General features: G+C 42.7%; 1 protein-coding gene across 1 annotated transcript in view; it reads left to right on the top strand.

Moving 5' to 3' along the window:
* The window catches only part of Kcnq3 (potassium voltage-gated channel subfamily Q member 3), a 246,737-nt gene that overhangs the window by 185,343 nt on the left and 35,971 nt on the right, over positions 1 to 25,423 (top strand). Inside the window, exons 2-4 of the mRNA XM_090339409.1 lie at positions 19,423 to 19,513; positions 20,694 to 20,820; positions 24,174 to 24,346. Of these exons, the coding sequence (XP_090195535.1) occupies positions 19,423 to 19,513; positions 20,694 to 20,820; positions 24,174 to 24,346 (391 nt within the window). The remainder of the gene's footprint in view (positions 1 to 19,422; positions 19,514 to 20,693; positions 20,821 to 24,173; positions 24,347 to 25,423) is intronic.

Genomic DNA, 25,423 nt, shown 5'->3' with positions numbered 1-25,423 from the left:
ACTACTCAAGACTTGGAAATAGTTTTGTTTCTGTCTGTTAATCATCTCTTGAAAGGGAAAGAAATAGGAGAGGGATTAGAATTTTGGTACTGCCCTTAGAACAGTATGCCACTGTTGTTTCTATTTTGAATATCTGTGTTTAATTTTATTTTTAATATTTTGGGCTCCTATTCATACATGTAGAATCAACTCCATACTTCCTTCACATGGCTAATTTTATGGAATCCACATTTTTAAAAAAATCACGTGGAATAAGAATTACTTTTAGGCTAAATTTTTCAGGTTTTCACTTGAAAAATCGAGACTTTCATAAGTCTATAAACTGACACTCAGTCATGGGAAGTGGCACTTCAGTGATTTGGTGCTGTAGCAGGACACTGGATCTGCCTTCTCCAGCCAGGAAAGACACAGGCATGTTCCACTTTATAGAATCCTATCTGGCGGTACAAATTGCCAGGTCCTATCTAGAAATGATACGTATGGCCCAAATTAGGATCCTCTCTACCTCTGGAAAATCACAGGTCAGAGGACCTTATCAGGGATGAGAAGGATCCCTAATTTTCACAGTTCATTCCCTAACTCTTTCTGTAGCCACCTGCTACTTCATAAGCACCATTCCCAAAAACCATCCTAACCCATGGAAAGGGTGTGTTATCCAGCCTGGAAGACCGACAGAGAGAAGATGATAGAGAGTGACTGAAAGTTCCTCTTGAGCCTACATGGGCTGTGGTGTTTCCCTCTCTGGGCAGTCCATTCATCAAACCAGAACTTTCAACTAAGTAATTGTCCGTTTTTAGTGTCATTTATCTTTGAGTATGGAGGGAATGAAGGCAAGAAAAGAGAGAAAGAGAAAGAGGGAAAAGGAAAGAGTCAAGGCATATAGATTCCTACCACCCCCACCACTCATGAAAACACCACAATTTTTCTGTCAAATGGATGGAATTTGTGGATTAAATTTACAGGATATTTTGGTGTGTGGTGTGGTGTGTGTGTGTGCGTGTGTGTGTGTGTGTGCGTGTGTGTGTGTGTGTGTGTGTGTGTGTGTGTGTGTGTGTGATGGCCTGAGCTCTGCATCTTTCTTGCTCAAAGCTGACACTCTCCTACTTGTGACACAGCTCCGCTTCTGCACTCCTGGCTTTTTGGTGGGGAATTTGAGATAAAACTCTCTCATAGACTTTCCTACGTGCGCTGTCTTCAAACTTTGATCCTCAGACCTTAGCTTCCTGAATAAGTAGAATTATTAGCATATGCCATCTGTGCCTGATTCAGATTTACTTTTAAAGAAAGGATTCTGTTCCTAGAAGAAGAAAAGTGTTATGATGTGAATATGGAATGGCCCCCTGTCATTGACTCATGAGTTAAATGATTGGTCCCCAGCTGGTGCTAATACTTGCAAAGTTTTGGACAGTTTTTTTCCATATATTTTTATTGTAATTAATAGAAGGGTTACATTACATTCGCCAGATGGAAGGTGCTTTACTTCACATACATTGATACCCTTTCTCATGTCTTGGTCCCCATTTCCCTCCCCCCACCTCCACCCTCATTTCCTCCCTTTCCTATCCAATTTCAAATAACCAAATACAAATATATCCAATATATCAGATAACAAAGTGAAATTCTGTAACAATATGAGATAACCAAGGGACAGCAAAAGAGATGAGAGATAACATAGTACATTAAGGATAACCATCACTCATTATATGGCTTTCGTTTCTATATCCTAGAGGTCCTTTCATTTAGCATCATACTGTATGGCAGTAGGTATCTAGGTTTTGCTCTATTGCAAAATCTGCTAGAAGAGTCCAAGGTTTCTACTGATTATGACAAAAGAGGGAAACCATTGAGCCTAAGTTCCTCTGAGTCTGGCTTACTTCAGTTAATATGATTTTTTCTAAGTCTTTCCATTTCCTAACAAATGGGGCAATGTCGTTCTTTCTGACAGCAGCATAGAATTCCATTGTGTACAAATACCACATCTTGTTGAGCCACTCATCAACTGAGGGACATCTGGGTTGGTTCCATATCTTTGCTGTAGTAAATAGTGCTGCAATGAATATTGTTGTGCTAGTGGATTTAGTATGTCCTTGTTTCTGGACGATTGGGTAAATGCCAAGGAGTGGAATTGCTGGGTCATAGAGGAGCTCTATGTTCAGTCTTTTGAGGCACTGCCATACTGCTTTCCATAGTGGTTGAACGAGTTTGCACTCCCACCAACAGTGTAGTAGTGATCCCTCCTGGCCACATCCCCTCCAGCATCTGTTGTTATTCGTTTTCCTGATCCTGGCCATTCTAACTGGAGTGAGGTAGAATCTTAGCGTTGTTTTGAGTTGCATTTCTTTTATGACCAGAGATGTTGAGCATTTCTTCATGTGTCTATAGGCCATTTTTGTTTCTTCTTCAGAGAAGACTCTCTTTAAGTCTTTGGCCCATCTTTTAATGGGATGGTTGTTACTTTGGAGATTAGTTTTGGAGTGATTCAATTTTTTGAGCTGTTGATATATTTTAGATTTGAGGCCTTTGAGTTTTGGACAGTTTTGGAAGTAGAGCCTGACTGTAGGAAGCAGGATACTAAGAGTGTGTACTTGAGTGCCTGTCTCTGTCTGGATCTCCACCTCAGTGTATTCCTGCCACTATGTTGTTCTCACACCATGACCCAGCAGAGTCAAAAACCTCAGACTGAAATATCTGACGTGGTGAGCTACAATAAAGAATTCATCCCTCAAAACACAGAATTCATCTCTTTAAGCTGCTGTCAGGTATTTTGATCATAGAAATGTTCAAGTTAACAATTACCTAAAGAAAATCATGCAAAATAGCCTAAGAGACATAATATCAACTTCAGTATAGGAGGAAGAATTTCGTTCACTTGTCTTCTTGATACATCTATTGCTCAATTGTGATGTAAGTGTTAGCATTAGATTTTGAGAGACCTAACAACAGCATTCAGTTGTGAGGAGAAAACTGGCTCAGAGAAGGGAAGCAATTTGGCCTTGGCTATTCAGAGAGTAGACAGGATTAGATCCTTGGTCTTTTGACTATGGCCCAAGTCGTCTGTTCAGGACTCTTTCTTCTATCCATGTCTAATCTTTACAGAGAAGATAAGTGAAACATTGTATATTAGCTTGCTGTATTCGTTCTGAGTCATTTTGTTTCTTTTCCTTTTTCCGTGTTTCAAGGAGAAAACTGGGTGTCCTCATCTCTAAAAAGAGAGGGGAAAAAAAATCCCTGATTTGAAAAGTTGCACTTATGACATAGTTCTCACACAGCCCTACAACTCAGCCTCAGGAAGCATTGATTGCTTAGTCCCCATTAGAGCCATGAGGTCAAAAATCCATAAATGGATTCTGTAGCTACACTGAATTTCAAGTCAGAGATTTGAATATCGTACCAAGATGGTGGTAGCTTTCTGCAGTCCAGTCACAGAGTGTTCCCACTTCACATTCTCAGACTGTGGCCTTATAAATAAGTGAAAGAGAGACAAGGAAATCTGTAACCCCAGCTCAGTGCAGGGGCTGCGGGGACAACCTGTGTCACAGAAGCTGACTATACCTGGTCTTGGCTAAACTTGCTGGGCTAGTTCTGGCATCTACCTTTTCAAAAGCTGATCTCATACATACAAAGTAAAGAAGCTGACCCAGCAACTCTTGGAGCAGAGGGAGTAGAAAGCCCAAGCCAGCATTTATCTTTCTTTTCCCTGAAAGGGTTTGGGGGAAGAAACAGGGTACCCTGAAAAGCTGTGGAAGAAGTAACATCCTAGCCAGTGAAAAAAGAGTCCCTGAGGCCCCTGTGGGCCCATCAACATCCAGATAATAAAGTAAAAGGGACAAAACTCACTAGGAAGGCAGTTTCCTAACAGATGTCACAGCTGGAAATGTGAGCTGGTCTCTGCAAGAGGAACTGAGCAAAGATAAATGTGAAGGTCTGGGCTTAAGTCCCAGAAGAAGTCAATTACATACCACTGATAAATGACCACAGTTCCACAATAATAAATGTAAAAAAACCAACAGGCTGGGTTCCAAAGCTCTGTAAATTGACGTTTCAAAGTCAACAATGTCATGTGAGCTATCTAAACTGCAGTGGTTATCTGGGCCTGAGCAGAGGAGCACATAATCTACTACTGGTAACCCCAGCCGAATCATGGCAGCTTCAGTGGAGGCTATGGGTAGAGAGCTCAGTGACTTCTCAAACCCAGAAGATGTGACCTCAAATTGCTGATGTCTATGTGGGGAGCCATTGTCACTGCCAAGGGAGATGATGATGATGTTACTGGAAGTAAAGCAGAATGAGGGAGGCAGGAAATTTAGGAACAGCAGGGGGGAATGAAGAAGAGTAACTCCCTATGTCTGCACCCAGGGTCCTCTTTAAGCCACAGGCAATGGGGAAATTTTCTGTGCTCTTAAGAGCCGAATGAGTGTAGTGTGCATTGGGATCATGGATTCAACACACAGCGAGCATATTACAGGCTTGGATTAAGCTGGTAGACACTTAAAAGTCTGCTACAGGGACCAGGGTTACTGAATATCATTGCAAAGGATGAAAAAGAAAAAGAAAGAAAAAAACCCAAAGTGTTGCCTGCCTTCCAGTGCTTGGAGAATCACTTCGTAGAAGCAAGGTAGTACTGTGTATGCTTGGGAATGGGGAATAATAAGAACAGTGGGTGAAATTTGAGGGAGTCATGTCTCCTCCTCAAGAGGACATAAGAAAGTCCCTGGGGTAGAAGCTAACAGTGAGGTCCTTAATCGGAAGTTGCAGGAAGTAGGGTGAGCATAGAACCCTAGCTTCCATGTGTAATGCATCAAGGACAGTCAATGTCATATCTTAAGAGACTCACAGAAGGCACCTTGGCAGTTATCTGTGACATTTATCACTACATTTGTACAATCAGCTCTGTATCATGTGTTCTGTGTCTAGGGATTCAGCGAACCACAAACAAATATTTAGAAAAAGAAATCGCATATGTACCAATCATCAAAGCCTTTTGTCTTCACTATTTCTTAAGCAATACAACATATTAGCTATTGATATAGCATATACACTGCGTTCAGTGCTATTAGTAATGAGATGGTGTAAAGAAGGTAAGAAAATGTGAGTAGGTTATACACGAAGACTACATTATTTTATACAAATGACTTGGGTTATGCTGTCCACATTGATCCTAGAATCGGTCTCTTATGGACACTGGGGAAATGACTTTATTCACAAAGCGGTGAGTCCTGATGCCAAGTAAATCTAGGTAGATTTGAATGTAGATTCTGCCATATAGTTGTATGTAAATATATAAGATCTTTATTAAATTATTTTATTTTTTTCTATACTTGGTATATGGCCATTTGAGCCCGGTCCCTAGTCCTTTTGTCTTTAGTGTGTTTTTCAGATAGGATCTTGTACTTTTCTCAGGTGGCCTTGGACTATGATTCTCCCATCTATAACCCTCGAGCAGCTAAGTTTACAGGTATGTTCTACCATATCTACCCAATGGTCATTTCTGAAAAAAAGCATTAAAATTATGAATCTTTATACAGAACTAAGTTGATGCACGTTAAAGATTTTCTTTAACATCAATCATTGAAGGATCCAGGAGATGTTATAAAGGATTCAGAAAGTTTATCTGATAAACACATTTACAGATAAGGAATCTTTATTTTTTTAGTTTTTTTCCACATTTCATGGAGAAAAGAATTCAATTGAACCTTTACTAGACAGAACGGGACGGGCTTGCATGTTAAAACCCAAGGCATAGTTTTGTATTGCTGTCAGTTATTTGCAATTTAGATTGTAAAAAAAGCTCAAAGAGAGGGAAAGACTAGCATCAGATAACCAGGAAAGTAGTAACCTAAACAATGCATAGTTTTCCATCCAAGCTGAATTTTCTCTTAATCATTTCCAAATCTAAAATGGCAATAATTGCAGGTCAAGGGTTTGTAGTGAAGGTTCAGAACATGCTTTTTCTTTTGCCTACGCAGAGGCAGGATGGCAGGAAGCACCAGCAAGCACGCTAGAGAGATGCAGACACTGACAGGAACTGGTTCCTGTGCAGCGCTGTGGGGCCGAGGAAGATGCCATAATCTCTGACTCAGAGGCTGAAGGATGTTGGCTTCTCCAATTGGCTTACCTAGTCTCCACATCCCCCAGATACTGAGGTCCTAACCTTTGTGAATAGAGTGACACGTTTGCTTTTCACAGCACTCGTCTCCTCATCTTCCAGATGAGGATGGGCTGGGTGGACATTGTCCTGGCACCCATCATCATCTCTCTTAATAGCTAGGCTTATCTCCAAGGGCAGCTCCATCTTTGGAAAGCTGCTTCTTCTGTCACTGACTCTGCAGGATCACAGTGTTAGGGATAAGTTCTACCAACCCCTTGAGAGAACTGAAAAGCAGGTTCTTTTCTAGTTGATTCTTAAGGATGGAGGTGCGCTGATTTAGATTCCCCACCCAGGACACCAGGAGACTATTAACAGAGTATAAGTGTGGGATCAGTTAGTGCATAGCATAAGAAAATTATGCAGTTAAGATAGAGCTGTGAAGTTTTGTCTGTGGTACCGCTCAGTGAAATGTGTCAGAGTCAAAATAAGAGCATCATTATTTCTGGTGGCAGAGACCAGCCTGCCCATGCAGTTACTTACCACAGCCCCATAGCTGCTCTTGATGGCACCTAGACATGGCTCAAATTCTGCTGATGCCAGGGCCTACAATAGAAGCTGGTAGCCTGCCATCTTGGAGGTTGCCTTCACCCCAGACTGCATACAATTACTGCGTGAGGGAGGGCTAAAACGACACCATCATTGACCTCAATCACAGCAAGTACATTAGAAGGTTAGTGGGTTGAGAGTGGTCCTTACTATCCCTATGTGATTTAACTTTGAAGTTACCTTTGCAAATCTGCCTCCTAGGACATGATGAAAACCAGAGAATCCTAGTCAGGATGGAATTTGTATGCCTATCAGTTACTTACATCTCACTAAAAAAAATAGCTAAGTCGTTCAAAGGCAATGACAGTGATAGTATAGCTTACGCCAAACCAGATATTATTTCCTGCACTCAGCTTTGCTTGGCCAAGGAAAGCAAAGCTGTGGTTTAGTCTGTGAATAGTTAGCACTAGCTTTCTGTCCAGGTATTCTGGTTAGTGTGAGAAATAGAGTGAGAAGGAAGAGAGAGAAACGGAGAGGGGAAAAGGCAGAGGGAGTGAACAGGTTAGAGAACAAGAAAAGGTTCAAATTTAGAGAAATTTAGAGAAAGGGCAGAGACTCCCTGAAGGAGACCAGTGGAAGCCAGAAAATGTGAAACCCCACTGCCCATTATCTGAGGAGATTATAGGACCTCCCATTGTCTAGTAGCCAAAACACCCACAAGTGGCCCATCTCCTTCCCTTCCTGTGCAGGTAAATGGTCCCTGAGAAAAACCTGTCTGCTTCCTGTTCATCACATTCCCTGGTAATTGACCCCCTAGGGATCCTTCTGTGCCTGATTCTGTCTTATTTGACTCTTGGCCAGTAGTCGAAAGCTAAAAGTGCTCCCTGTGGACACAAATAAAAGTCACAGGCATGTTAATGCTACATGAGAAAAGTATCTGAGAAGAAAGAGACATGGAATATGCCAGAGAAGGCCTACCATGAGACATGCAATCTTGCATGTATCCACTTTGTTGATTATATTTACAGTTGCTCTAGGAGGTCATATAGCAGACTTATTTTTTTGTTTCAGAAAAGAAAATTAATGCTCACATTCAACTTGCCACCCATCATCCAAGTAGTTAGTGACAAAGACTTGAAATCCTATTTCCTGATTCCCATATCTCTTTCTCTCTAAAACCCTGTCCTCCTGAACACAAAATGTAGGCAATCTGTGGCTGCATCTTCAAGTGAAGATTGTGTTCATTTCACAAAATTGCCACTGGAATTAAGGATTCTAGGGCAAACAGAAACAGAATCACTAGGGGCTAGCAGGTGACCTTCTTGAATTTTTTCCCCTATATGACTTTGTCTTAGAAATAGTAGGTGAGAGATAAATGCCACAAGGCCCATGTATTTTGATATGGCATCTGTATACCTGATGCCTCTAAGACTTTGATAGAGTGCTCTCGGTCACTGGTCAGGCCCAGTGAAAAGGGCAATGTCCGCTTTAGCCTGAGCACTCCCTACTGGAAGATGTGGTTTCCTTACAGGCTAGACATCTTGAGGATCAATCTGAATCTTGGTCACTTCTGACCCTTGACAGCAGGGCTTGGTACTGAGTATACATGTACTGAATGAGGGACTGAGTACGTGAATATGAAATCCAGGAGCATTTATAAATGAACACAGCCCAGGGAGGGAAGGAAATTGCTAAAACACGCCATGGTGCTAGCCATTGTTTCTAAATGCACAGCTGGGCAAACAGATGTCCCCTTCCCCAGGCCAATGCTGGCTTAGTACACATGCTTGAGTTTTTCTTCTTAATAAATCTTCCTCATTTGGGAAACTTGAAGCCACTAAATGTTTCCATTCTAATGAGATTTCCAAAAGAAAAAGAAAACCCACCTAGAGTAACTCTTTTTTGTGTCATACTGGGGTAAATCAGCATCAGACTTAGATCTTACTTTACATTCATGTGTTGGGCTCTCAAAAAAAAAGAAAAATCCAGCCCTGGGGCTGGGAGTTTGGCCTAGTGGTAGAGTGCTTGCCTAGCATGCACAAAGACCAGAGTTCAATTCCTTGGTACCACATTCATAGAAAAAGCTAGCAGTGGTGCTGTGGCTCAAGTGGTAGAGGTCTAGCCTTGAGAAAGCCCAAGGACAGTGCTCAGGCCTTGAGTTCAAGACTGGAAAAAAACAAACTAATTAAAAACAGCCCTCACTGACAGAATTAGGAACAAAAGGATTGAGGCCTTATTAAGAAGAAATCCATCCATTAGTCTGCATGGTTTCAATGGACATATTATCAGATTAATCTTAATAAAATATATACAAGGGCGGTAAGATATTAAGAAAAAGAAATAGCATAGACAATTATAGGAAGGCATTAATGGGTCAAGGAAATGTAAGATGTTTACATCTTTCCATTTGTGGCTGAGAGGGCCCATTTTCATGTCTGAATAAGAAAAGTCTCCAGAGTATTAGAAGAAAAGTAGTATACCTATTGCACATTGGCTTTTTCCCACTGTCCTAGGTCTAAAAATACTTGCCAAAGCTAGTCTGATTTGTCTGCTGCAAGTAAATAGCAACATACGCTAGTTTCAGAGCTATTGGGAAGACCAGAAACTTTTTTCTCCCAGAATCTCTGCTCCACAACTGGAGGTCCCTAAGATGTGCTTAATCCTTTGGTGCAAGACTTTTTTCCTATTAAAATGCAAATTCAAGGGACCATTTTCAATCTATTATAGCAGCAAAGCAATTAGCACATGGGAATCGCCAATGCTAGTGGAATGGTGATGCAAGTTCCAAGAAACAGCGGACAGTTATTCAATCCTTTAGAGAAGCAGTCAGGATACATCATGCAGATGTTAAAGGTATTCTAGAAATTTATTATAAGGGGTTAATTCTGAACCAAAGATCCATCCTTTCACTGGGTATAATACACAATTATAAGCAACTTGAACCTAAATATCTGTCAATGAGGGAATACTTATGTATATTTTAGGGCCTTGATGTTATAGAGTGCTGCTCTTTCATTAAACATGATAGTTTTGAATATTTTATAGCTAAGCCCAAGAATATTTATTCTTTCATAAGATAAAATGCAGAATGCAACATTGTGACAATGCAAATTTGTAAAAATTGTAGATGGCTGTTGTTTTAAGGCTGGAAAAGGGCAGAGGAGAATGAGTTAATTTATTAAGTCTAGAATTCAAGATGATACATTTTGTATTTTCATTTCCATCATTTGCTTTAGAATTTGTCTTGTGAATTGAGTCTTTTAAGCCCAGAGATCTGGCAGTGAATCGATCAAGGCATCCAGCTCCGGATAGGCCATGTTGCCAAATGCCAGTCAGTGACTGGGACCGTTTAGATCTGGAGTGAGAGTGCAGAACACAAGGTTGTCAAGTAACAAGCAGAGGTTTGAGAGGCCATAGAAACAAGGGTGATGGAGGATGGAGACTTTTCTTATTCAGACATAAAAATGGGTCCTCTTCGATGCAAATGGAAAGACGTAAACATCCTATATTTCCTAGTCTCATTTACAATTCGCTGACCATATAGGCAGTCACCAAATGTAATGGACCCTATTGGAAAGAATATGGGCCTCAGAATTAGGGACTGTGTGGCTGTATTTGGGCCCAACCATTCCTTTTCAAATTTTTGTGACCTAGGCTAGAGGATTTTATTTCTTATCCTTGACTTCTGTGGTTCTATAGTGGTGAAAACAATGCCTGCTCCATGAGTCTGCAATTAAGGGTGTAAAGTCCCTAGAAGTGGTAGGAGGTTCAGATATTGATTGAATGGTAACAAATGAACATCTGGTAGGAGACATTCAATATCGCAATGAAGTGGCTGTAGAGAAATGTCTGGTAGGAGATGTTCAGTACGTTGATTGAATGGTAAAGCTGGTGTGATTGTAGGCATTGAGCACGACACCTGACTTACGTGAAGCCAAGCAGCCACGTTTACAGATGTCCAAGATGGCAGCCACGTTTTCCTCAGCAGAGCTCCCCTTGCTGTTCTTTCCCAGGCTCTGGAGGAAAGGCTCGGATGTATGAGGGTGAAAGTTAAGGCAGTGGTTGAGGCGATGGAAAGCAGGCTGCATGGCTCTCCTCTATTGTTATGGAAGTAAAAATAGCTTCTAGAAGAAAGGCTTGTCAGGTTAAAGCTGGACACCTGCCTTTGCCAATGCCCTTGCCAATGTCTCTCATATCCATCCAATGCAAAGTCCAGTCCAGGTCACCTATCCAGAGTCATCCTGCTGTTATCGTCTTACTACTGTACCACCTTTGAATTAATTTTATTAAGGTTAACAACTCTAGGATATATGTACAAACAATACCATAATTGAATTCACACTTTCTGGTGTAAAGAGTTTGTACTGTAGATGGTGTGTGAATGACATGAAATAAGTTACAGTATCTCTTGGAAGAGTCCCCTTCTTCAGAAGCTATGCTTATTTGATGAAATCAAAATGTCTTATAATAATGACAGGTTCCCAGTTATTAAGAATTTGCATATTCACTAGGCATCACTTTATATAACAATAAAACTAAAAATTCTGTTCATTGCTAATATGAAGATTTAGCCAAAGCTTCCTCTTATCCCTTCCTTACCAATGGAGAAACTGAGATACATTGATTCCTCACAACTCCATGAGAGCAAAATATTGTTCCCACAGTGAGTATGAAGGACTGGAGAACCAAGCAGATCAAGGTACTTGCCACCCACTCAACAATAAACAATGCATTCAGAATTGAAACTCATTCCCTCATTGTCTCCCAAATGTATGTTCCCAATTATAAATAATTTGTAAGTCGGCAGGCCTTTGTCAGCAAGCTAGAAGGAAAGTGCTATTTACTGAGCTCTACTGCCTGCCAGGAAGGATTTTCTATCCATTATCTCCTAAGTCTTCTTCAAAGGGAGGTGCTTCATTCCATTATGCAGAAGAATCCATAACCAGGATGAGGCTGGACTTGAGACCCGATGTGTACAGACCCAGTGTCCAGGCCTTTCCTTCACAGAAGGTCCCATCATGCTTGCTAGGGTCATGAACCAGTTTTCACCCTCATTGAACATGGCACTCAGTACCATTTAGCCAGAGCTCAGCCGTGAAGCCACACATAGATGCTGGGCTGTTCTTAAACACAGGCTACTTAAATACTAAAAAAAAGGACATCACATTGGAGAGCGATTACATATTTATTTTTTTCAAAACTCAAATGTTTCCAGAATCAGGTCTTCCCTAACACTAAGGAAATTTAAACCACAGGCCCTGTTCTAATCTTCTCCATAATTTATATTACTTCCTTTAAAGAGACCTCCACAAAGCCTGAAAATACCCACATTTTATGTCTCTAATCACTTTAAATGTTCTGTTCTCTAGCGTATCATGAGTGTTTGGAAAATTCTCCTGCATAATTGCTCAAGCCTATAATCCTAGTTACTTGGAAGGCAGAGATCAAGGGAAGATGGTACAAAGTCAGACTAGACGTGTTCAACAGATCTCATCCCTATTAATGGCATGGCAGAGTGGCACATTTTCGTACCTAACAGAAAACACAATGGATGGGCAGAGAGGAAGGACAGCAGGGAAGGGAGGAAGGGAAGGGAAGAAACAAAAGGGAAGAGAAAAAAAGGAAGGGAAGGAGGGAGGGGGAAATGGGAAAAACGAGGGAAGGAGGGAAAGGGAGGGAGGAAGAGAGAGTAGACCAAGAGGAAGAGGGAGAGGGAGGGAGGAAAAGAAGGAGGGAAAACAAGTGGGGAGAGAAGGAAGGGGAAATAGAGGGAGGGAGGTGACATTTGAGCTGAAACTTAAATAAGAAAAACAATGTGATGATTAACTGAATGAAGGGAGCAGAAAGGGAAGGAAAGAGAATTAGAAGTCTGCCATGTTTTGATTGAGCACAGGAAAGAAGAACTTTGGTGTATTTTGGAGCTCTGTTATTTTGTGCTCATGTATGTATAAATGCTGCATCTTCTTATAGATTGTTTATTATTCTGACATGTCCCTATTGACTCTGGTCACAATTTGTATCTTTATTTCTGTTTTGAAATTTGAGATAAGCACCTCAGCTCTGTTTTGGCTGCTCTTCGCATGAAAGAGCATTTTCTGGCTTTTCACTAGGAGACTGTTTATGTCTTGGCTCTAAAATTTGTCTCATGGAGGCAGCGTACAGTGGGATCAGGCCTCTCCTCCAGTCTTTCAGGACAAGATCTGATGTGAGGTAAAAGTTTTCATGGCAAAAGACTTGGGACTTCTTCCTGTAGCTTTAAACATAGGGTTGACACGAACTGAAGAAGATGATACAGTGTGGAATGCAGGCAGGAGAGAAAGTGATAAGAAAGTCTCCCCGCCACCCCAATCCCTCGTACACCATCCATAGGCTCTTCTCCCCATCTGTGGCTCATATCGCCTGTGTCCAGCCTAGATGATGGAGAAGCTCTCTGGTGCCCCAAGAGGCCACTCAGATGCCTGCCCTACTAGGCTCAGGTATGTGATACCTTTCTGCCTGTAAAATGCCACCTCATTTTTCAGTGTTTCCCTTTCTCCCAGGCGCTTCTAGTTGTAACTTCTGAAATTTTAACAAAGATAAAGAGATTCAATCAATCACTGTAAAGGATTTAGAAATGATTTCTTGTACTTTTGTTCAGGTGTATTATTTATTCTGACTTCTGATGGCATAGTTATCATTATTTATCTCACACATAGAAATAGAATATGTGTTCAAATGGATAAATGTTAAAGGAGTGTAAAGGAAAATGAAGGTGATTTCTCAAAAAGAGGGGCTGAATACCTCATTTTATAAAACGTCTCTGAATAGCGCTGGTGTGCTGTAGTTCATCTTTACCCTGTGCTGATAGGGTTCTGTAGACGGGCAGACTGAAATGAGCTCAGCATAAAGAATAGCAGAAATGCCCATCGAAGTTCTCTCTTTAGTTTACACACTATGGAACAGAGAGTGGTACTGAAAAAGATGAAATGGACAGAGAGTTAGGAGACCTGGTTTTACCTCTCTCTGAGAAGAACCATTGAGAGACCACTGGCACATCACTGCGTCAGTTATACAAACCACCTTTGAACAAGACCAAGGAATAAGACTAGGTCTTTCTTAAGATCCCTTGAAGATTGTGGTTAATGGAATTTCAGACAGAGCTTGGCATGAGCCAAGTCAAGCAAAGGAAGCCAGGGAAATTATTTTCACTCTGACCTGTGCCCTCATGCTTGTAGTCCCAAGATAGTAGTTCTTGGTTCTTCCCTATACTTGTGGCAGATATCATCAATCAGCAATGGTATTTCCCCCAGTTAACTTGACATCAAGCTTAATCCCTTCCAATACCTCCAGATAGCCTAGACAAGACTCTACTAATGGGTTTGTAAAATGAACATGATTTGTCAACCTTGCCCTGGGTGACGTAAACATTCTTTGGGGGCTTTGTCACACAGGCCACTGGGAGCTGCCTGGATCAGGAACCCCCTGAGAGGGACAGGGAAGAAATAGTCCTCTGACAGGTACAGTGGGCTAAGGTAGAATGAACTGGGTCTTGTGTCTAATACTTTAGAACCATGTACAGCCCAAAGCACCTTTCCTGTATCTCCTTCCTACCCTCCCCACGTCGCAGCATGGCATGTTTGGAAGGTGTTGGAGAAAGAGGTTATGTTGGATGGAAAACAGTGGTTTAAGGACATGAAAGAGACTATCTACCCTGACTGCAAACACAGCCAGGTGCTGCAGACAAAAAGGCTGAGTTGGCTCTCCCCAGATGAGGTGGACATACACCTTTGCTCAAGCAACAGCTAACAGACTGCAAACGTGAGGGAAAAAGAGAAGGCACAGAGCAGAGAAAGGGGAGCTAGGAGGACAAAGAAAAGTGGGGAAAGGAATGAGGAAAGGAGAACTAGCCAGGGAGGAGGTGGCATGAGACAGAAAGGAAGGAAATAGTAGACATGGAAACCGAAGTGACAAAAGACAAAATAGAGAAGAGATGGAAGTTGATAATTCATGGAGAGGAAGAGAACCAAGACAAGGTAGGAGGCAGGGGTGGGGGCAGGAGTAGTGGAGTGGGGGGGGGGTCGTCTAGCAACCCATCAGGTCCAGCCACATATCAGGATTCTGTCAGGGAAACTGGCAAATGGTCTACCTGGAATCAATTCTTATTTGCAGGATATACAGAAATCTGCAAGAAACCAAGCAGTGTTTCTTCCCTCAGGGTAAGGATGGCTTCCTTGATCTGAGCTTTAGAGATGAATGACTGATTTCTCCAAGCAGACCTCCTAAGCTACAAAGGTCAGGAAATCCAGAGCTATGATGGGTATTTGCTGCCCCCTCCTGGCTATGTACTACTATAGCCTGCTTCTGCGTCCTCCCTGCTGCTGAGAACTGACTTTTTGTGACTAACTAAGGCTGGCTGCCTGGTTCCACAATCAGGTACTAGAGCCACAAGGGTGATAGACCTTTATGCTTCACATCTCTTCTAAGCTTTGAACTTAAATTTTCTATTGCATCTCAAAGCCACATGTTCCTTCACAGTCCTGCTAACAACCACCTGTCCTTCTGATATCTGTGAGCAGCCATGAGGTCCTGCTGATCTTACTTGGCCTCCACACTCTTAGTCAAATGTCCTGCCGAAACCCTGAGGGATATTGTCTCGGGTGGGATTCTGGTCCTGGCTCTCGTCTAGTCCTCATCCTCTTTCACCAGCCCATAACAACAGCCTTTGACCACTGTCCTTGGACTGCTATTTTTGTAGATAGATGGAGCTAGAAAGTAGATGATATCATAGACAATAGGAATTCACTGTGTGTGGTACACGTCAAAAGGATCTGTGAATTCCTCAGGTGGTAGATAGAATCCAGGCATACTGAGTATCAGACACAAAGGTCAATTTTCAATCGAGTCACAATAAGAAACAAATAATAATTATAATAATTAATAGTCAATAAAATGATTCAATACTCATGAATCACTTACTTGGGAATTTCCCATTTGACCTTTTCAGACCATTGTTGGCCATAAATAACTGAAATCACAAGAAGTAAAACCACAGATAAAGGAGGAAGACTGAGAGATATTATGTGTGTATATGTACACATGTAAATACAGTAGAGGCATGAACTCTTCATTTGGCATTATTCCTCACTTTATATCCCTTGGCTTCAATTCCAACAATGGGACAATTACTAACTTGTGAAATTGTTTTGTTTCTTCTGGTAGTACTAGGGTTTGAACTCAGGGCTTCATCACCCTATCACCCTATCTGCAGCCCTTTTTGTTTTTTGGATTATTTTCCAGATAAGGTCTTGCTTTTCATGTAGGCTATCTTGAAACTACAGTCCACTTACCTATGTTTTTGTATACAGGTACCCAGTAGCACACTTCTTCCCCTACCTTGGAAGGATGTTGTTGAATTTTGCCTATGCTGGTCTTGAACTGTGATCCCCGTCACCTTCTCCTCCAATGTAACCAAGATTATAGGCATGACTTATAATGTGGAGACTGAAATTGCTTTTATCCATTCACTGAATGCTTGTGGGTTCCTGTGAAGTGCCAGCACCTGAACTAGTCTCTGGAGACCGAGAAGAACTGGCAAAGCCTCTTCTCTCCTGGAGCAAGTTTCACCATCCAAGTGCACATCGATAGCCCACACATCACTTGTTTTCCTCCTCTGTGGAAGATGGACACACACACACACACACACACACACACACACACACACACACACACACACACAGATCCCATTCCACTCCATGTGCATTTCCTACCACTGCATAGCAAGTTGTCACTGAATGGCTGGCAATACACACACGTCTTTATCTCCCAGTTTCTGATCATCATGGCTGTTTACGGTTTACCTAGGTCTTGTGCCGTTGGCTTCACTGAGCAGTAGCCACGGTGTTAACTGGCCTGTGTCCATGCTTCAAGGTCTCAGGATGGCTAGTCCTTGCCATTGTAGGGAAAGCCCCCACTTTCATGCTGTCAACCACTTGCACTGCTCCCAGAAGCTGCTGCAGCCCCTTGTTATTGACCCTGGCAACCCCTTCACAGCACAGCAGCACTCTTCAATACAGTGGGTGCGCCAGTTCCACTCTACAAAGACATGTGGCATTGTCACAGATGTGGCCATCCACTGTCTGTGCCATATAACAAAACAAGGAAAGGAGTTAAGTCTACCATTTCCACAACATTCTACTGCTAGTTATAAGTCACAGGGTCTGTTTGTGCTCAGGGGTGGTGATCATCTGATGGCACGACTTCAGACTCATACTGGATATGCCTGCCACCTGTACCTTGTAGAATCTTCCTGACATTTACACACACACACACACACACACACACACACACACACACACACCCCAAATACAGGAGCCAGGGAAGATGTGGGTAAAGGTTCCTATTCATCTAGACCCCTAAGCTTCCTCCTCCCCATATATTGACTAGCTTTGAACTCCCTTTTATATTTGGTGCCAATCAAAGGCAGCACCTCTCACATGGCTGAAATCTGTGGCTTGCATTTTAGGACCAAGACCGTGGAATTTTAGGAAAATTTGTTCTTAAAAATCGTTTAGCCTGTGAATGACCTTATCTATCTTGGTACATTGTCGTGAGGACAATGAGATGGTAACTATGGAGTAACCGGTACTTGGTGCTGACCATGATAAAGGAGGGATTCGATGTTCTGACTGTCAACACTGTCGTCACCCTCATCAACATCATCACCATCACTTGAGAAGAAAATCCTGGACTCAGATTAGACAGATTCCAGACATGGCTCAGAGTCACTGCTACATAAAAGGGCAAACACAGGAGGGCCTTAGAAATCTTGGTTAAATTGCCAAGCAAGGTTGAAGACATAGATCTTAAGGGTTATTGATCATGACATGCGTGTATGATTACCAAGAACCAAAGCCAGGACTTGAGTCCCAGCCAAGGGCAGGAGCAGAATTTTCCATGCTTCCCTGCCCCCCAGCCCTTGCCTCACATCATGAGGCAGCTTTCTGCTTGGTTGAACCGTGAGCTCTTAAAGGCAGATGCAAGTCAGTCATCACTGAATTCCAGCCATATTCTCTGTGTCTGCCGTAGATATGTATAATTTATATATTTAAATAAATGATATAAGCTGGGTACCAATGGCTCATGCCTGTAATCCTAGCTACTCAGGAGGCTGAGATTTGAGAATCACAGTTCAAAGCCAGCTCAGGCAAAAAAGTCCATGGGACTGCTATCTCCAGTTAACCACCAGAAAACCGGAGGTGCCACTGTGGCTCAAAGTGATAGAGCACTAGCCTTGAACTAAAGACCTCAAGAGCCTAAGAGCACCCAGGCCCAGAGTTCAAGCCCCAAGACCAACCAAAGAAAAGGAAATGGTGTTATTATATATATTAATATTATATATTATATATAATGGTGTTGTCTATGTATGATAGTATAAAATATATGCATATGCATTTAGAATTAGTAAATCCTAAAGAAGCATGAATTGAAACTTACAAGCACAGAAAGTGGCTATGTAAGGTAGGAAAGCTTAGATTAGAGTGCCACTAAAGCCCTTATGAATAGTTGCTAGTCTAGGCCCTCAGAACCTAGGGGTCCTGCTACTACTATTGAACCAGACATTTCATCAGAACCAAAAAGGTGTGTGTGTGTGTGTGTGTGTGTGTGTGTGTGTGTGTGTGTGTGTGTGTGTGCAGGTCCTGGGGCTTGAACACTGGACCTGTGCACTGTCCTGAGCTTTTGTGCTCAAGGCTAGAGTTCTACCACTTGAACCAGTTTTTCTGGCTTTTTAAAAATTATTATTATGGGTAGCTAGCTAATTGGAGATAAGAATTTCACTGGTTTTACTGCCCAAATGATCCTCAAATCTCAGTCTCTTGAGTTGCTTGGATTACAGGCATGAGACACCAGCGCCTAGTACAAGAACCATTTTTACTGGCTGAACCAAGCCCCCTCAGGATTTTTTGCAGTTTGCTTCATAGTGACACAGAGGAAGGAACCAGATAACCTCTGTGAATTTTAAAAGACAAGAGCCTACCTATGACTCTATAGACATAATTTTTTATTTCTTAAATTAATGTTTCTATGACATACAAACCCTTAGCCTAATTTTGATTAAGTTCTAAATACTAAGTCCCAGTGATTGTAAATAGAGATTCCCTCCTTGAACACTTGTTTGTTAAACTTGTCATTTAAAATATGATGTAAAAATCAACATTGATAAATTGTTAAAAAAAATATCAACAGAAAAAAAAAAAGACAAGAGCCTGTTATCCCACTGTCTGGGCTTCTTCTTCCTCCTAGCATTTCAGAAACAATTCTGAATAACCCCAACCTAAAGAAATTGTTTCTTTAGTATCTACTGATTTACAAAAGGAATAATATCAAGCCTGTTAATAGAAGCCTTCTCAGAATTTAATCATGTTAATGAATTTACGTTTCTTTATATTCAGCACATCTTAAGTTGTGGTTCTGTAATTTATTCATATTCTTGCTACTTTTTCACAGCCTATGGGAACCTTTTGGCCATCCAGGACTCTGCAGAATCCTTGCCCTCCTCCCCTGGTTGGGACAAGAGGTCCAGTCTGATTTCTAAGTGACCAATTCTTTTAACTGGTAAAATATAAGCACCCACCTCTCTTTGCCTCTTTCAAAACCATGTTTCCTTTAACAAGGGCAATAAATTCCTTCCAGACTTACAGGTTGTCATGAAGATTGACTGGGATAGCACAAACAGCTCATAACAATGTCCAGTGGTAGATGCAGGCTGGTCCAAGTGCTCTCCTGATCTTTGCCTTTCCCCTTTCTTCCAGGTTCCTGATTGTCCTGGGCTGCTTGATTCTGGCTGTGCTGACCACGTTCAAGGAGTATGAGACGGTGTCTGGAGACTGGCTCCTGCTACTGGTGAGCTGGCTGGCTGCTAGCACCACGCTTTTGGTGGACAGCTTAGGGTGACACCCATGTGATGAGAAAAGGCATTTTCCCCATGTGCATTTCTGCCTAACGCTTTGACCAGTCAAGTCTAGATCTGAAAAAGAGCCACACTTCCCATACTTGGTGAGGACAGCCAGGGGCACATGTGCAATTCCTGATAAGTGTGTGCTATGCCGATTAAAGATAGAGACAGACATACAAGTCAAAGAAAAACCATCTCATATATTACAAAGTACAGCTACCTACCCAGTCCTCTGAAAATCTGCACAAAGGCACATGACATCCTGATAGCTTCCCCTAAGATTTGATTTATCAAAATATAAATTGATACGCTATTTTGCTATAATAATATTGAATATTTTAACATTTGGGAGCACTTCCCAGCCCAGAAGCTGAACTTATTAACTATTGGCTATAATTAGCAATCCCAGAGGGCAGGCAATGTACAAAATTACTAGATTGTACTCATGTCTTTCCAACTAACTTTACTTGTTCAAGGCTTTTTCAGAATCGTTTTCAAGCCAAACAGAATAATTAGGCATGGTGACTCACACTTCTAATCCTAGTTGCTCAGGAGATTGAAATTGGGAAATCACAGTTCTAGGCCAGCATGGACAAAATAGGCAATCTTCCTCTACCCACTCTTTGAACAATCATCATCATCATCATCATCATCATCATCATCATCATCATCATATCTGAGTGCAATGGCCTTTGTCTATTATCACAGCCAAGCATGAAGCATAAATAGGTGGATTTCTGTCCAGGCCAGCCCACACCAAAAATAATACTTTCTTCAAAAGAATAATGATGGTGAAAAAAGGATGGGGACATAAGCCAGGTGACAGAGTAGTTACCTGCCATGACAAGGCCCTGAGTTCAAAACTCAGAACTTTCAGTGACACAAATTGATCCACTGGGCCAAAAACTTAGAAAACAGAGCAGATAATCCCTCTGAAAGGCCTAATAATTTTCAGAACAATTAGTACATCAGAATGAAGATATGACTTCCAGACTGTCACCCCACCTCACCAAAACAGCCACAGCTGCGAACAAAAGGAACCCTGCTCTTCAGACCTTCAGAGCAGGCTCAGTAGCGCTGACAAATGGCCCCAGCTAATCAATCCTCTCCATATGCTTTTGCACACAGGAGACATTTGCTATTTTCATCTTTGGAGCTGAGTTTGCTTTGCGGATCTGGGCCGCCGGATGTTGCTGCCGATACAAAGGCTGGCGGGGACGGCTGAAGTTTGCCAGGAAGCCCCTGTGCATGTTGGGTAAGCTGTGACTCTTTGAGTCCAATGATGGCTTCAGTCTCTTTTTGTGAGATGCACCCTTTCTCTGAAGAACTTTTTAAGCAGCAGTTGTGGGAACTCAAACAGCACACACAACCTCTGACCTGCCGTGAACAGGTTCAAAAGAACAGTTTCCAGGTGCTACAATTCCACTGTCTGGGACTGTCCTTGTGACAGATTGGACAAGATCCTTAGCTGTTGGGAATCAGGACTCATTGTTTGCATTTGGGTTGTGAAGGGACTTGCACTTATTTCATGCAAGTAAGTGTGTGTGCATGTGTGTACATGCATATCTTCATGACGTTTTATTCTCAATTCTTTCTCCATTCTTTCCTTATCTATTGTCCACCCTCATTTCCTTCATAAGTCCTTCCAGATGACCTTTGTGAGGGCAGCGCTGTCATTCAGGCTTCATTCTCTTCTCTGATGTGGACAGCAAGCTGTGTGTATGCACATGGGTTGGATGGATGGTTTTGTCATGGATTGTGCCCAGCTCGAACATTTTCCTGCTATTCCAAGTTAGACCCTTCCTGGACAGATGTGTTCCCACAGAGCCCACTCCACTAGCCTAGCTGTAATAGGACTCCAGGTCATCCTCTCTCCCTGCTTACCCCAGAGGCAGGAGTTTGGTCTCCAGGACCACTGTCCTTTGGGCTTCTTTTCCAATGTCACTACATTTTTGACCCTACCCAACTCAGCTCGTTCCACTGCATGGTCTTAACAGAAAAATATTGCTTCTCTCCACGTGCGTGATGTGAGAGTGGTTATCCTGACCTTTGCATTCAAGGCAGCCTCCATCTGGACCAGACTGGCTGTCCTTGCAGAACATCACAGACCACAGCAGTGATAATGATAAGGAATCTGGGTTCCGCACTGTGAACATTCAACTTGCACAGATAACTGAGACACCTGGCCAGTGTTGCAGACTTCTTAGCACCTAGCTGAGAAGATCTCAGTTGCCCAGAGATGCTGGAGTGGCTCTGCTCAAGCCCTCACTTGCACTGGAGAGAGCATGGCTGTTTTCCTTTGGCATCTCTTTCCCTCCACCTAGCTGGAAGAGGGGCTGGTGCTGTAAACCCCAGCTTGAGAAGCATGGCCATTCCTGTCACCCAGCACCCTGCTCTGCCTGGGGGAGTTCTTGAGTTTATTAGAAAAGATATTATCACGGTTTGATAACCATGGCTAAGTTAAGGCATGTGATCCAAGCTGACACATGACCAAATAGACCATGGAGGTATGAGAGCAACTACATTGTGAGCTCGGCAAAATATATTGCTTCCAGAAGTTTCTTAGGGTCTTGAAGGCTTTGTTCAGTATCTCTTTGGATGCCATTGTTCTTGCAAAACTAGTTCTGGGGTCAAAATCTTTTGGAAGCTTTTTTCCCACCTATGTTTGTTAACAAATAAAAATAAAAAAATATAAATGAATATCACAAAAGCCACCCTTAAATCAAAGCCAAGATTTAACAGAAACAGCTGTCATCATTGGACATATTGGTTAGTACACTACTCTGCCTGTAGGTGTGACATTCCTGTTATGTATGTCCATTGTGGAGTGTTACCAGTGTCAGCAAAAATCACCCACAGATAGAAGCAACTGGCCTTGCTGCCTGGCTGATTGTCTGCTCATGACACAAGGCATGCTGTTACAGGGGTGGAGGGTGGTGGTCAGAGCAGCTGAAGACAAGAGCCTGAAGGAGGTGGTGGTACCAGCAACTTCACCCCAAAAGCTCAGGAATCCAAGTATGTATCATCCCCACTATTTGCCACCCCAGTTTTCCATTGGTGGTGGAAGAGTCTCAAAGCTGTTTCAATTTAATAGCAAAAGAGTAGTCAACAAAAACAATACTTGTAGCTTAGTGGCAGCGTGCATGAGGCCCTACAATCAATTCCTTGGTACCATATAAACAAGAAAATCCGGAAGTGGTGCCATGGCTCAAGTGGTAGAGTACTACCCTTAAGCAAAAGAAGTTCAGGGACAGTGTCTAGGCCCTGAGTTCAAGCTGCAGGACTGGCAAAACAAAATAAAACAAAACACTAGGAAACTTTGAGAAGGATAGTGCTTTGTAGACCATTTCGGTTTGTTTGCATGGGGGGAGGCAGTTTTAAGTTACTCATTTTTAAGATCGGTACTTGTAAGTGGAAAGCACTTAATCCCAATACATCACAGAACTTTGAGATCCATTAAAATAAAATGTAATAAGAAAAACATTTTAAAAAGGTATCTTTGGGGAAAGGCTATACATCTGTCTAATTGAAATAAATTCACAGTGCATATTAATATAACCAAGACCTCAAGAAGAGTTGCTGCAGCAGCAATGGCTCCTGTTTAGGGGAGCAATCCCCATATCACTATGGGGTTCTTTCTGCCTGTTCATCCTTTGCAGGGCAGTGGGGAGAACATTGGTGGTAGGGGCTGTTGGGTACCATTAGAGGGAACAGAGAAACAATCGCATTTCCTCTCCTCCATACTCAGCCTTTGGACTCCAGAAGTCAGTTATCCCTTCTGGGAGGGTTTCATTCCTTTGGTCTCCTCTAATTGTAGCCCTGGCTGTGGTGAATATTTCCATGTCACCAATAGATACCCCACACCGTGGACCGCACGTCCTTCTGTGGTCCATCCCAGGCCCTTCTGGACAGATCTGGGAGACGAGTATGCCAATGCGTCTTAGGGTTGGGAGGGTATTAATAACTCCAGGAATGAGCCTCAATCAGGAAGGATCCTCAATCAGAGGGTCAGAAGATGGATGTCCGAATCCCCCATCTTCCATGTGGACGGTCTAGGGAGACCTCAACCCAGTGATCTTGCAAAGACCGCCTTACCTGTCGGATTCCATTCTAACTTCTCTATCTCCCTCTTCTAGCACTTATGTTCTGGGTCATCTATTAATAAATTATCTGCAGTAAAATTCCTGTGTCAGGTGACATGTTTGAGGGAACCCCACGTTAACACAGTATCTGAGCATCAGGCTTTGCCTCTATGGCCTGAGCTGACCCTCATCCCTTCTTCTTCCCGATTCACCTGATAGTGAACCACAGCTACCATGTGGGAGGAACTTAGAAAGTCACTGTGCTGGTGTTGGGATCTGATAGGCTTGTATCCAACCCCAACACAACCGTCTCTGGTTGTGTGGCTCTGGGAATGCACTCATGCTCAGAGTTCCTGCCTTCTCATACAGCACAGAAGCCCTGCCTGTGCCTATGTCTTATGTCAAGATTGAACACAACACTACTTAGATCAGCCCCTCTTTAGTGCACAGTCCCCTGGCACCTAGGGGTGAATTACGTGGCCTGACCTTCTCCCTTCTCCACTGCTCTCTCTGTCCTCTTTGTTAGACATCTTCGTGCTGATTGCCTCCGTGCCGGTGGTTGCCGTGGGAAACCAGGGCAACGTCCTGGCCACCTCCCTGCGAAGCCTCCGCTTCTTGCAGATCCTGCGCATGCTGCGGATGGACCGGAGAGGAGGCACTTGGAAGCTCCTGGGCTCTGCCATCTGTGCTCACAGCAAAGTAAGTGCCATGGGGAAGCTCCAGGACCTTATGCACCTCTCATCTACCCGTGCCCCTCTGTGGCGGCAAGTGAAGGCGAGGGAAGAGGAGGAAGGGCACGTGGGCTTTCCTTCATCGGTGTGAGGTCAAGGCTGCCTCCCTCACTAGGAGGGACTCTTCTTGTGGTTGCCAACCCTGGTTGATGCCTCTTTACCGGGCCCCCTGCGAATACTCCCATCAGTACCATATGCGAATTCCTTGTCTCAAGCTCTGCTTCTGGGAAGCTGGACCTAAAACAGTGAACATGTACAATTCGATATGTAGGAGCTTCTCACTGTCTTAAATGTTGAACTGACCATGCCACATACAACTGAAGAGCTCAGTGCACAGCCACACAGCTAGCTCTAGGCTCCTGCATTTCAGAAACCTGCAAGCTAGACAAGGGCCTTTCCTCTGAGATGGCATCTACAGTACAATGAATGTGCACTGAGAGGAAGTACAGGGCAACTTAGTTTAGAATTCAGCTCCATCATCTTCCAACTCTAAGACTTCAGTTATGTCGCTGTTCTTACGAACTTCCTCTGTAGTCAAAAGAAAACATTTCTGGACGTTCACAAAGGACAGTTTCCTTTAATTGCCTGGCAAGTAGTATAATGTATAATTCTGAATAAGTTCTTCTTCACAGATCATATGGATAAACTAGAGTCATATGGGATCCACCTAATGAGGGGGTATGCTTGGAGGAAGGCCATTAGATGCTTTGTCACTGTGCAAACATCTCAGCATGTACTTATTAGATGGTGATGAGATCAGGAGGTATGATAAGCTTATGAAATTGCCGTCATACATTCAGTCCTTGTAGACTGCAGCATTGTGCTGCAGCTGGTAATTACATCAATGAAATTAATACAAAGATAAAAATGCTTGGGAATCTTTCACCTCAGGATACCATTGCTTTTTATCAATGCCCTATTTTTCACCTCCTGCCACTGGCCACAAGAATAATGAGGTTGGACTTTTCTGTACAGAATTCTTTCTTCCTCCTGACATTCTTTCTTTTATCAGAGAACATGTTCACAATATCTCTTTCCTCTCCCC

The sequence above is a fragment of the Megascapheus bottae genome, chromosome 9, assembly GCF_031878675.1.
Source record: "Megascapheus bottae isolate mThoBot1 chromosome 9, mThoBot2.hap1, whole genome shotgun sequence".
NCBI classification, from domain to species: domain Eukaryota; kingdom Metazoa; phylum Chordata; class Mammalia; order Rodentia; family Geomyidae; genus Megascapheus; species Megascapheus bottae.
Note: the sequence above shows the minus strand (reverse complement) of the source record. Positions and strands in the feature narration are given on the sequence as shown.